The following is a 13,318-nucleotide window of genomic DNA, read 5'->3' as shown; positions in this document are numbered from 1 at the left end:
TTATAAGAGATGACAGCTCCATGAGTCCATGCGCGTTAATGCCCTTGAAGATCTTCCAGTGGGACAAGATGTAGAGAAGGAGGGCAGGGATACTGATGATTCTGACCTTGTGTAGGCCTACACTAACATATCTGTCTTAGTTTTTAACAAAATGTTTAAAAGTTTAAAAAAAAAAATTTTTTTTAAAAAGCTTATAGAGTAGGGATATAAAGAAATAAAATATTTTTGTGAAGCTGTACAATGTGCTTGTGTTTTAAGCTAAGTGTTATTTATTTTTTTAAGAGGCAAAGTCTCCCTATCTGTCCAGGCTGGTATCCAATTCCTGAGCTTAAGCAATCCTCCCACCTTAGCCTTCCAAGTAGCTGTACGTTAAGCTAAATGTTATTTTAAAAAGTTAAAAAGACCGGGCACGGTGGCTCATGCCTGTAATCCCAGCACTTTGGGAGGCTGGGGCAGGCGGATCACCTGAGGTTGGGAGTTCGAGACCAGCCTGACCAACATGGAGAAATCTCGTCTCTACTAAAAATACAAAACTAGCTGGGCATGGTGGCACATGCCTGTAATCCCAGCTACTAGGGACGCCGAGGCAGGAGAATCGCTTGAACCCGGGAGATGGAGGTGGCGGTGAGCCAAGATTACACCATTGCACTCCAGCCCGGGCAACAAGAGTGAAACTCCATCTCAAAAAAAAAAAAGTTAAAAAAATTTAAAAGTTCATAAAGTTAAAAAGTTACAGTAAGCTAAGGTTAATTATTGAAGAAAAGTATTTTATAAATTTAGTGTAGCCTAAGGGTACAGTGTTTAAACGGTATACTACAGTAGTATTCAGTAATGTCCTAGGCCTTTACATTCACTCACCGACTGACCCAGAGCACCTTCCAGTCGACAAGCTCCATGTTAAGTGCCCTAAACAGGTGTACCATTTTTTTATCTCTTATACTGTATTTTTACTGTACCTTTTCTATGTTTAGGTACCTAAATATTTACCATTGTGTTACAGTTGCCCACAGTATTCGGCACAATAAAATGCAGTACAGGTTTGCAGCCTAGGATCAATAGGTTATGCCATATAGCACAGGTGCGTAGTACACTGTACTATCTAGGTTTGTATCAGTATACTTGATGAAATCCACTAATGATGCACTTGTTGGAATGCATCTCTATTGTTAAGTGATGCCTGACTACATATTAGGTGGTTGGTAAATCTTTGAGCCAACAAGCAGTAAACTATTAGTTCAAAGAGTAACGACTGCATATACACATACACATAAATCCAAAATTATTCAAGTGAGACACATGATCTAAAGTAAATACTTCAGGTAATACACCTAAGAAAACATTGGGAAACATTTGTTTTCTAACAGTATGGAAATTTCTTTCTTTTCTTTCTTTTTTTTTGAGACAGAGTCTTGCTCTGTCACGCAGGCTGGAGTGCAGTGGTGCGATCTCGGCTCACTGCAACCTGTCTTCCGGGTTCAAGCGATTCTTCTGCCTCAGGTTCCCCAGTAGCTGGGATTATAGGCGCACACCACCATGCAAAGCTAATTTTTGTATTTTTAGTAGAGACAGGGTTTCGCTATGTTGGCCAGGCTTGTCTCAAACTCCAGATCTCAGGTGATCCACCCACCTCGGCCTCCCAAAGTGTTGGAATTACAGGCATGAGTCACCATGCCCAGCCTGGAGATTTCTTTTTTTTTTTTTTTTTTTTGAGACGGAGTCTCGCTCTGTCGCCCAGGCTGGAGTGCAGTGGCGTGATCTCAGCTCACTGCAAGCTCCACCTCCCGCCATTCTCCTGCCTCAGCCTCCCGAGTAGCTGGGACTACAGGCGCCCGCCACCTCGCCCGGCTAGTTTTTGTGTATTTTTTAGTAGAGACGGGGTTTCACCCTGTTAGCCAGGATGGTCTCGATCTCCTGACCTCGTGATCCGCCCGTCTCGGCCTCCCAAAGTGCTGGGATTACAGGCTTGAGCCACCGCGCCCGGCCGAGATTTCTTAAAGAATTAGAATAGATCTACCATTCGATTCGCAATTCTACTACTGGGTGTCTACCCAAAGGAAAAGAAGTCATCATATCAAAAAGACACCTGCATGTGTATGTTTATTGCAGCACAATTCACCATTACAAAGATATGGAACTGGCCAGGCGCGGTGGCTCACGCCTGTAATCTGAGCAATTTGGAAGGCAGAGGTGGGTGGGTCACCTGAGGTCAGGAGTTCGAGACCAGCCTGGCCAACATGGAGAAACCCCGTCTCTATTAAAAATGCAAAATTAGCTGGGCACGGAGGCACATGCCTGTAATCCCAGCTACTCGGGAGACTGAGGCAGGAGAATTGCTTGAACCTGGGCGGCAGAGGTTGCAGTGAGCTGAGATCGTGCCATTGCCCTCCAGCGTAGGCAACAGGAGTGAAACTCCGTCTCAAAAAGAAACAAAAAACAAAAAACAAAAACAGGGAATCAACCTAAGTGCCCACTGATAGAAGCGTAGTATATATATACCATGGAATACTACTCAGCCATTAAAAAACAAAAATGAAATGTTTTGCAGCAACTTAGATGGAGCTGAAGGACATTATTCTAAGTGAAATAACTCAGAAATGGGAAACAAAATACCGTATGCTCTCACTTATAAGTGGGAGCTAAACTACAGGTACACAAAGGCATACAGAGTGATATAATGGACTATGGACACTCAGAGGAGGAGGGTGGCAGAGCATGTGAGTGATAAAAAACTACATATTGAGTACTATGTACACCTGGGTGATGAGTGCACTAAAATCTCAGGCTTTACTACTATACAATTCATGTGACCAAAAACTACTTGTACCCCAAAAGATATTGAAATAAAAAATAATAAATATATATTTTCTCTCTTCAGTGTACTGAGACTTATCAAATGAGGCAGAACCTAGGAACATGCCCCTCAGCTCTTCATGACACCAAATCTACTCTAGAAAACAGGTTACATTTTGAAATGAAAGCCACAATATTAAGGTACAATCTAGGTAAGTCTAGTGGAATACAAAGTAAGAAAATCAGGTTTTGCTTAGGATAGTCAGTGAAGGCTACTCATGAGAATCTGCTCTGAAATAAAAATGACTAACAAAAGACAGGAAAGTACTCCAGGAAGGAAAAACAACCCTAAAAGGATTAGCCCACGTATTGAACCTCCGGGGATCAGAAAAGCACCAGCCTCTAAAAACAAGTCCTGCGACATGATTACATAACTACACTGCAAAAAGCTGTCAATGATACACATCCAGCAATGAGAAAACTATTGTAAATTCTCAGCATTTATAAAATATTAACCTGATGATCATGCATAGTCACTGTAAAAGAAAATGAGCTAGAATTAAGTACATTAATCTGAATGTGAGAAAATGGGTATTAACTTGTCATCATGACACACTTACACCCAGGTAAAATATACCTGAGGTGGTTTGATGTTTCTCTTAAAATGGTTTTATGGTTTTAAATTTCTTAAACTCAAAAAGCATATACTACACTTGAATCACAGCTTTATAGAAGTAGGAAATAACTCTGGAACACTTGCTGTATGAGAAACAATGTTTCAATACTTATTGACCAATTGGTACTTTCTTTTCTTTTCTTTTTTTTTGAGACAGCGTTTTTGCTCTGTCGCCCAGGGGGCACAATGTCAGCTCACTGCACCCTAAATAACTCTGGAACACTTACTGTATGAGAAACAATGTTTCAATACTTATTGACCAACTGTTACTTTCTTTCTTTTTCTGAGACAGAGTTTTTGCTCTGTCGCCCAGGCTGGAGTGCAATGGCAGGATCTCAGCTTACTGCAACCTCAACCTCCTGGGTTCAAACGATCCTCTCCCCTCGGCCTCCTCAGTAGCTGGGATTACAGGCACCCGCCATCATGCCCGGCTAATTTTTGTATTTTTGTAGAGATGGGGTTTCACCATGTTGGCCAAGTCAGTCTTGAACTCCTGCCCTCAGGTGACCCACCTGCCTTAGCTTCCCAAAGCGCTGGGATTAAAGGTGTGAGCCACTGTACCTGGCCAACCAATTGTTACTGTCATATGAATCAAAACTAGGATAATAATACCTAAGATAATAAGGACTCAAATCTAGTAAGGAATAAAACCTAAGATAATAAAAAAGTCCTTTCTCATCTCACGTCTTGAAATTTTAAAAATCTACAACCAACCCCACCTACTAAATCATAATAACTCTTTGCCTAGGAAGAATATACTTGCATAATGACTGCTTCTGCAGGATTATGGTTGCAGGTCATACATTATCAACTCATTTACAAAAAGTATGCCCAAATGAGGTTTAAGACTCACACAGGGGCCGGGCGCGGTGGCTCAAGCCTGTAATCCCAGCACTTTGGGAGGCCGAGACGGGCGGATCATGAGGTCAGGAGATGGAGACCATCCTGGCTAACACGGTGAAACCCCGTCTCTACTAAAAAAATACAAAAAACTAGCCGGGCGAGGTGCCGGGCGCCTGTAGTCCCAGCTACTCCAGCTACTCGGGAGGCGGAGGCAGGAGAATGGCCTAAACCCGGGAGGCGGAGCTTGCAGTGAGCTGAGATCCGGCCACTGCACTCCAGCCTGGGCGACAGAGCGAGACTCCGTCTCAAAAAAAAAAAAAAAAAAAAAAAGACCCACAAGGGGCCGGGCACGGTGGCTCAGGCCTGGAACCCCAGCACTTTGGGAGGCAGAGGTGGGTGGACTGCTTGAGGTTAAGAGTTCAAGACCAGTCTAGCCAACATGGTGAAATCCATCTCTTATTAAAAATACAAAAATTCACCAGGTGTGGTAGCAAGCTACTTGGGAGGCTGAGGCAGGAATTCTCCTGCCTATCGCTTAAACCTAGGAGGCGGACGTTGCAGTGAGCGGAGACTGCACCACTGCACTCCAGCCTGGGTGACAAAGCAAAACTCCAACTCAAAAAAAAAAAAAAAAAGAAAAAGAAAAAAAGATTAACACGGAATCCAGCATTAACTGGTAGAACAAAAATGAAGAGTTGGAAAATCTGAAAAAATAAACCACTTGTGAGATTTATACACACACACACACATATATATAATATAAGCTTAGGGATGTCAAAGGAACCCTTAATTATTAGTCAAAAAATGAAACTTCATTCATTCAACACCTGCTATGCACCTGTATTAGGTTCTGGGAATACAATGGTGAACAAGATACAGCCAGTCTCAGCCTTCACAGATTCAAAAGCATAGCAGGAAACAGGAATGAGTAATTCTAGTACCACGTGGTAAGTGCTATAAAAGGGAAAAGTCCAGGGTGTTACAAAATCACATAGCGGTAAGCCTAGGTAGAGAGAAGTTTCAGAAAAGGTGAAACGACTTCTGTGTTGTGATAAGGAGACTAACAATCCGTGAGGCTGGTATTTGTTTTTTTTTTTTTTTAAATCAGGAAAATGTAGTATCTCAGAAGCAACAGGAAAAGTTATGACATTTAGTGCACCATGTGAAATACTGCCAAGGATTAAGATGAAGATTGAAAAGTGTGAACTAAACTTAGAGAGGAATGTCATTGGTGTCCCTGATTTTAAAAAAATAACTCAAAACAGATCATTTGGGGGAGACAATAACTTCACTTCAAACAAGATGACTAATAACAACAGTTTATGCAGTCCTTGACCCTTTACTAAAATGTGTAGGTACATCTTTCCTTTCCTACTGTAGTAGGCTGGCTTAGATTATTGGTTCCTAACCATTTCATGCGGGTTAAACTCTGTGTAATGTTAAATATGAACACAAGAATGACTGCATTTTTCATCATCAGATTAAATAACAATTGGACAAAAAGTTACTATGAAGTCAATAACGCTTTTAAATAAGTGCATTTTTCTAAAGAATCACAGAATGTTTGAAAAAGAAAGTATCTAGGACATTGGCACAGCCAGAATACCATGCTTGGAATATATGTGTGGTGGTCCCTTGTGATGACTCAAGCCCACAGATTGAGAAGTACTATGGATAATATCATCTTCTACAAAGTCTTGCAATTTAAAATTTTTAAAAAATTCTTTAAGTCCAAAAAAATACTGAAGCAAAATGGCACATTATGGTAGATTTCATAATGGTCCAAAATGGAATATGATCTAACACTTTGGTAAGCAGCTCAGTCTGAGACACTATCAACTGTGACTAAATGCTTTTCTTTAGTGATACCTCAATATTTCCATTAATTAAAACAACTATGAATATCCTTTGCACTTCCTGTACAAGTTTTTGCTATCCCAGAAAAAAGGAAATTGTATACTCTAATTGTAAAAGAAAATCTGAAACCCAATAGAAGCCCAGTAATTCTATCAGATCATTGTACATTAAGGTAAACATAAGTCAAAAGACAAAAATGCAGATTTTCCATTCTATTTGCTGTTATCAAACCCTAAACAGACAATATTTGTCTATTTATTCATTCCCTTAAAAACTGTAGTTATTGCTTAGGTGGAGAAAGGACAGTTAGGGCATCGGGAATTCTGCCAGTTTTCCATCAGTGAAAGCAAATGCTTGTGGTTGCGAAACCTATAGAGGATGCCAATTTAGAGGTGCTATTCAAAATGTACAGCAATTTCTCCAACCACAGATAAGAAATTACAATTACTGATCAATTATATTTAGATAGTCTAATAATAACTCTAAGGACCAGACTATTAAAAGAAGACAAAAGTAGTCTTTCAACATTTACTGGTCACCAACAGTTAAGATAAAAATTTCCGTTTAAAAAAACCACAAAGACCTTCTCGTTGTTTTACCAAAGAACAATCTAGTAATTCAAAGATTCCAGGTGTAGGCCTACAAATTCCACAAGATGAACAATGGTAAATGCAAATGCTTTGCCCTGTTTTATTTGGGGCCAAAAATACATCATTTTAAAGCAGTTTAAGTAACATAAAGAGTCCAATCTTAAATTCTAATTTTTAACAGTAGTCAGATGAATAAAAAGGTATTTGTGGTCGGGGGCGGTGGCTCACGCCTGTAATCCCAGCACTTTGAGAGGCCAAGGCAGGCGAATCACAAGGTCAGGAGTTCAAGACCAGCCTGGTGAACATGGTGAAACCCCATCTCTACTAAAAATACAAAAATTAGCCGGGCATGGTGGCAGGTGCCTGTAATCCCAGTTACTCGGGAGGCTGAGGGAGGAGGAATCGCTCGAACGTGGGAGGCGGAGGTTGCAGTGAGCCGAGACCTCGCCATTGCACTCCAGCCTAGGTGACAGAGTGAGACTCTGTCTCAAAAAAAAAAAAAAAAAAAAAAAAAGTTATTTGTAAAGTAAAACTAAAAAACTCTGAAATATCATGAAATTTAAATTTATCAGTGTTGATCCAGACAACGTGGAAAAGAGGAATTAAGGAAATCTAAAATCTGAAAAGGAGTCGGCTAAGTTTTTTAAACACCAATGGTACAGAACCCCTGGGATGAGGTGGGGTGGCTGAAACCACAATGAAATGTTAAAATCTAGTTTCGGCCGGTGAGGTGGCTCGTGCCTATAATTCCTAGCACTTTGGGAGGCCGAGGTGGGTGGATCACCTGAGGTCAGGGGTTTCAGATCAGCCTGGCCAACACGGCGAAACCTCGTCTCTACTAAAAATATAAAAAGTAGCCAGGCATGGTGGCACATGCCTGTAATCTCAGCTACTCAGGAGGCTGAGGCAGGAGAATTGCTTGAACCCAGGAGGCAGAGGTTGTGGTGAGCCGAGATCGCGCCACTGCACTCCAGGCTGGGTGACAGAGTGAGACTCCGTCTCAAAAAAAAAAGTATACAAACTATCTCTATTTTTAATGTTTACAGAACTGAAAACTTTTTGGATCTTTCATTTTACCTACTATTCTTCCATTAAAACTAAATTAACAAACGAAATAGAAAATGACTGGAGAATTTCAGATATCCAAAAATGATGTAAGACAAGTGATAATTAATTAAAATAATCCTCTTCATAACTACTTTTAATAGCAGCAGTGAGCTATTATAAATGATCAGAACCAGAATCATCAATTTTTAGTACTGGAAGAAACAGAAGAGATCTAATATTTTAATCTTATTCCACAGGGATGACGCTAAGGTCAAGGAGGTAAAATGACTTTCCCAAAGTAGCAATGCTGGAGAGCCCACTATAAAGCTCAGAAATCCTAGTTCTCACAGTCCATAGGTTCTTCTACTATCCAGTCATAAAACTTTTAGAAAACAGGCAATGCTTCACCCTCCCATAGGAAAGATCATACGGTTTTCTCATGGCCTAGCACAATGCCTCACACTGTAGAAAATAGTTTGTTCATTCCTATACCAAAACTTCCTTTAAAGCTAATTTGACATCCTAGTAAAAATATCTTCGCCCGGGCACGGTGGCTCACACCTGTAACCCCAGCACTTTGGGAGGCTGAGGCGGGCAGATCACCTGAGGTCAGGAGTTCAAGACCAGCCAACATAGTGAAACCTCATCTCTACTAAACATACAAAAATTAGCTGAGCATGGTGGCGCACGCCTGTAGTCCCTCCCAGCTATTCCAGAGGCTGAGGTAGGAGAATTGCTTGAACCCAGGAGGCGGAGGTTGTGGTGAGCTGAGATCAGGCCACTGCACTCCAGCCTGGGCAACAAAGTGAGACTCCGCCTCAAAAAAAAAAAAAAAAAAAATCAACATGAATAGTATAAGATGGAAATGACTTGCATACATATTTAAGTGTATACACTTGGATACAATTGGAAGTTACTTGACCAACTGTATATACATATGTATAAAACTGGGAGATATTTGACCAAACGTTTCTCTGACCTCGACTTACTCTGGTACTATCACTGAACAACTCCAGACCCAGATAAAATCCACCACACCCAATCCCAGTAGTGTCAAATGCATCCAGGCTAATTCTCTGCACAGCTGTCAGATACCAAAAGGATTTAACAGTCAGTTCACCAAAACCATATAAAGCTGTTCACTAAATACTCCAATGCTTGGATTAACATCAGAGAAATTATATCATGCATATTAGGCTTGGTCATGTACATTTCCAGGTGAAATGGAAAAACTGAATTTAAGATGCTTCCAATCAAAAAGTTTAAGAAGTCACTCCCATTTTTTTGGTATGTGTGTGTAGGCCTGGACCTGGGGCAGTGGGCTGTATGCAACCAAGCCTGGTGAGCATTGCTGTGGCTGCTACTCTCGTGCAACAAGAGGAGACAGTGCAGTGCAGAGCGTTTTCTGAGAAAGGCCAAGGGGTCCGGAGTGTAAAAGGACACCTCGGCGCTGGGGCATGGCAGGGGAGGTTCCGGGGTCGCTGAGCGCTTGCAGTCAAGGGGGCTTCCGGGCCGCTGAGAGAGAACGAGCCTTGGGAGCTTGATAGTTCTGCTTACAGTTTAGAGGCTGTAAAACAAATGCCACTGAACACCATTTCACTCTTTAGAACCTGTGTAGTCTTTCTTCTTCTATGTACAAAGCCATCTAATCGGTTTTTTGGTTTTTTTTTTTCTGCTTTTGTCAACTAACCGTCACTGCAGTTGCCCACTTACCCCGAGCAAAAACACACTCCAAAAGGGGGAGTGGCTCGTTATTAAAAGGCTCTTACCGATTAAGTTGTAGGCTTTGGGAATCACAGAAACAGTTCGTATCACGATGTACCAATTGTTAATGGAATTTAGCTTCCTTCACTTATTAAATACAATCATCACATTTGCAAATGCCCCACTCCCATCTACAACACTAGGAATAAATGCTGTGTCACTGAGAAGAAAAGCAAAAGATTTTTCTGAAACCAAAAGGAAACTGTCAAAGAATGCCAGTAACCTGTCATCGGGCTACTCTGTGCCCTCCACTGGCAGCCAGACATGAGTCTCCCTAAACCCATGTGTTGCGCTGCCGCTTGGCAGCTTCCGTCTGATGGGAAGCCCCTTCACCGACACAGCTCGCCAAGGAAAAGCTGTACCCGCGTTTCCACCTCTATGGCCTGGAACTACTTCTCACCACGTCCAAGTGAGCACCGGGACCTTCAGGGTGTCCGCTGCCCGGAGCCGGACTGGCCCTGCCCTCCGGGGTCTTCCGTTCGCTGTTGCGCTTCAGGCCGCTGGCGTCGCCCCGGCCTCTGGACTCCCGGCGCCGTTGCTGCCGACTCCACAGGTATATGGCACCCGCGCCTAGCAGCAGGGGTGCCCCGACCGCCAGAGCCAGCTGCCATCGCGGCAGCCCCCCCGTGCCCGGGCCCGCAGTCCCGCCGCCGCCCACCCCACTCCCGGAGCTTGGTGCAGCTGCTGCGACCACCGCCGCCTCCACAGGCTTAGAGGCGGCCATGACGAGTGTCCTCCGCCACCGCCTCCCTGCCTGTCGCGAGCGCCACAATCACCAAGCAGCGTGCGAAGGAAGACTGAGGGAGGGAAGGAAGGCAATGAGCGAGCGAGCACGCTAGGCAGAGAGAGCGGACGACAGAAAAGGGCCAGAGGTCACCGGAAGCCCAGGGCATGCCGGGCCAGACCTGGCCGTCCTTCTCCTCCAGTCTCAAGCGTAGAGGGAGAGGAGGGGCGGAAATCACTTCCGGGTTAAGGAAAAGCGTGGGTGTGAGTGGAAGTCCTCGGAAATCCTTTTTCTTTCTTTTCGCCCCGCTGCTTTTCAAGAGATTGACTTCTGGAGTCCCGTCGTAGCTGGTGTTGTCCCCTTTACTTTCAGGAGAGAAGTGCAGATGGCCCTCTTGCCTACTGAAGCCGAGAAGGGGCGCCTATACAGCTGGCTAGCGGCACTCAAGAGATCAGAGCAGAGGAAAAAGCAGCGCCGTAGCACTGGAATGGGCGGGAGTGGCGGAAGAGTTGTGAAGGCTATTGGCTGGCAAGGGTGGTGGGCGGGGCGTAGAGCTAGCTACCCAGTTTACCGGTTGATTTCGGATCCAGTTTTCCCGTTATAGCCACGTTGGCACCTCTTGAACCTCTGTGGCCGTTAGCTCGGTTTTCTGCCCGCGTGCCCGGGAAACCAACGGATTGGAAGGACTTTTAAAGATGTGTGAGGAAAGAGCTCACTGCTGAAGAAGCCTGCTGCATCACTGAACTTCTTATCACTAACACAGCCAGATTTTAGTTTGACGAATTTGAGGTTATAGGGGAGGTTAGCGATGGCAGAAGACTCGGTGGAAATGGCACTTCTAGGTTGGCTGCAGTCGAAACGGTTTGAGCGTGGTCGCTGTGGCTTATCGTCGGCACCAAATTACGAAAGCGATGACTTCTACGTTGTTAGGGGTTTCTTAAACTGAGTTGGTAGAAATGCGAAGCGTCAGGGTTCCCGCCGGCTTCTAGCCTTTCTTGACGTATTTGTATCTTGAGCTGATTTATACGTGACACACCAGCCCACATCTCGCTCAGGTCCGCACACCCCCCGGGTTGTTTGGCAATAGCTGTCTCAGCCCTCTTCTCTCATTCCCAGGTCGTAATTTCAATTCATAAACTTTCGTTTCTGAAGTAGCTTTATCAACTCTTTTTCCGATGCTCTGCACCAGATCTCTTAAAACATAAAATTACTTTGCAAGGCATTGTTTGGAATTCACGGTATTTTCATGAAGAAAAGACAACTATTAATAGAAAAAGTCCAGAACTATGGCGCTCCATTTCTGGTATACTGGTTTGCAGAAGCCTTACATTAAAATTTCGTAAATGATTGTTTTGCTTTCAAGTGCAACAACATCACAGTAGAGCTACAAAAAGATTGAAAGGAGATATTTTATCAAGTGGCACCAAAATGGACTGATTAAAATAGAATGGCCTGATTTGAAAGAATTTCAGGATCACCGGTTTCTCCTGCTTCATGTAAGTTCCTATTAGTAAATTGCCTTCGGGCAACAGGGTTTCTTAGCAACAGATTAAAAAAATGGGCTAAAAATAGGAATGGAATTGAGTTGATCGTTGCAGGCAATCGGCTTCTCTCCGCCTCCTGATCCCCCAATCCCCAAAGGCAAAATTTCCTCCCCTTAATATAAGCTCTGCCTTGCCTTTTTCAGAACGGAAGTTAGGATTTTTTGTTTTCTGAAATTTCAATTTTTCTGTGGCCTGTTGGAGGATTGTAGAATGCTAACAATTACAAGCTTGATAGGAACTAAAACATATTTAAAGTTTTTTTTTTTTTTAAAAAAAAACCTTTTTCTTATTTATTGGAGTAAGCAATACACTGCTATGGTTAAACTCCAAAAGTTACAGAGTTCACTGTGAAAAGTCTTCCTTCAATCCCTGTCCCCAGCTGCACAGTTCCTCTCTCCAAAGGGAATCGGTGTTATTGTCTTGAAACATTTTTTAGATTAATATTTATCTGAAGGCCTCATTTTGTTTGGTTTTATTTTTAAGGTTGGCATTAGTAAACGAATCTGTTCCGGTTACTTTTATACTTTGATAAACATCTCATTTCCATTCCCTAGCCTATGCTGCGCTATTCTCTTCTTTTCTCCTCCATTTCCTAATTGATGGTCGTGTAGAGCCACATTGAGAGTGTTGCTTACTAGCTTTGGGACCTTACTGATCTGCTGCATGTTTTTCTAATCTGTGAAATGGTGAAAACATCTACCTCTCAGGCTATAGTAAAGATTTACTTAGATTGGGAGGCCGAGACGGGCGGATCACGAGATCAGGAGATCGAGACCATCCTGGCTAACACGGTGAAACCCCGTCTCTACTGAAAAATACAAAAAATTAGCCGGGCGAGGTGGCGGGCGCCTGTAGTCCCAGCTACTCGGGAGGCTGAGGCAGGAGAATGACGTAAACCCGGGAGGCGGAGCTTGCAGGGAGCTGAGATCGGCCACTGCACTCCAGCCTGGGCGACAGAGCGAGACTCAGTCTCAAAAAAAAAAAAAGATTTACTTAGATAATATTTGAAGTTCTTTTGATGTTTGTTACAAAGTAATAGATATTTGATGCTTAGTTCTCAGTTTTTCTAAATTTTAAAGTCAAGAAGTAATGTACTGCATTTCATTTCTAAAAAATTGAAGTTGTGTAAATGTGAACATAGACATTCTCATTTTCTTGGTAGATTAGTGGAACTCAACTGAAGAAGCTTTCTTCACCTTTGATCTGTGTCTTAGGAGGCAGTTGAATGAGATAGTCTAATGGACTAGGTTGTGGAAGACCTGAGTTATTTTATTTTTATTTTTATTTTTTTTTGAGATGGAGTTTCTTGTTGCCCAGGCTGGAGTGCAGTGGCACCATCCTGGCTCACTGCAGCCTCCACCTCCAGGCTTCAAGCAGTTCTGCCTCAGCCTCTGAGTAGCTGGGATTACAGGCCACTACCATGCCGGGCTAATTTTTTGTGTACTGGCCAAGCTGGTCTCGAACTCCTGAACTCAGGTGATCT

The 13,318-nt window shown here is 43.1% G+C and overlaps 2 protein-coding genes across 2 annotated transcripts in view; one reads left to right on the top strand and one right to left on the bottom strand.

Moving 5' to 3' along the window:
• Positions 1-10,739, bottom strand: part of TOMM70 (translocase of outer mitochondrial membrane 70) — a 39,642-nt gene extending 28,903 nt beyond the window's left edge. Inside the window, exon 1 of the mRNA XM_023212076.3 lies at positions 9,968-10,739. Coding sequence (XP_023067844.1) covers positions 9,968-10,291 — 324 coding nt within the window. The 5' untranslated portion in view covers positions 10,292-10,739. The remainder of the gene's footprint in view (positions 1-9,967) is intronic.
• Positions 10,740-10,888: 149 nt separating this feature from the next.
• Positions 10,889-13,318, top strand: part of LNP1 (leukemia NUP98 fusion partner 1) — a 58,060-nt gene continuing 55,630 nt past the window's right edge. Inside the window, exon 1 of the mRNA XM_023212096.1 lies at positions 10,889-11,787. The gene's annotated coding sequence lies outside the window, so the exon portion shown is untranslated. The remainder of the gene's footprint in view (positions 11,788-13,318) is intronic.

This window comes from Piliocolobus tephrosceles, chromosome 2 (assembly GCF_002776525.5).
Source record: "Piliocolobus tephrosceles isolate RC106 chromosome 2, ASM277652v3, whole genome shotgun sequence".
Classification (NCBI taxonomy): domain Eukaryota; kingdom Metazoa; phylum Chordata; class Mammalia; order Primates; family Cercopithecidae; genus Piliocolobus; species Piliocolobus tephrosceles.
Note: the sequence above shows the minus strand (reverse complement) of the source record. Positions and strands in the feature narration are given on the sequence as shown.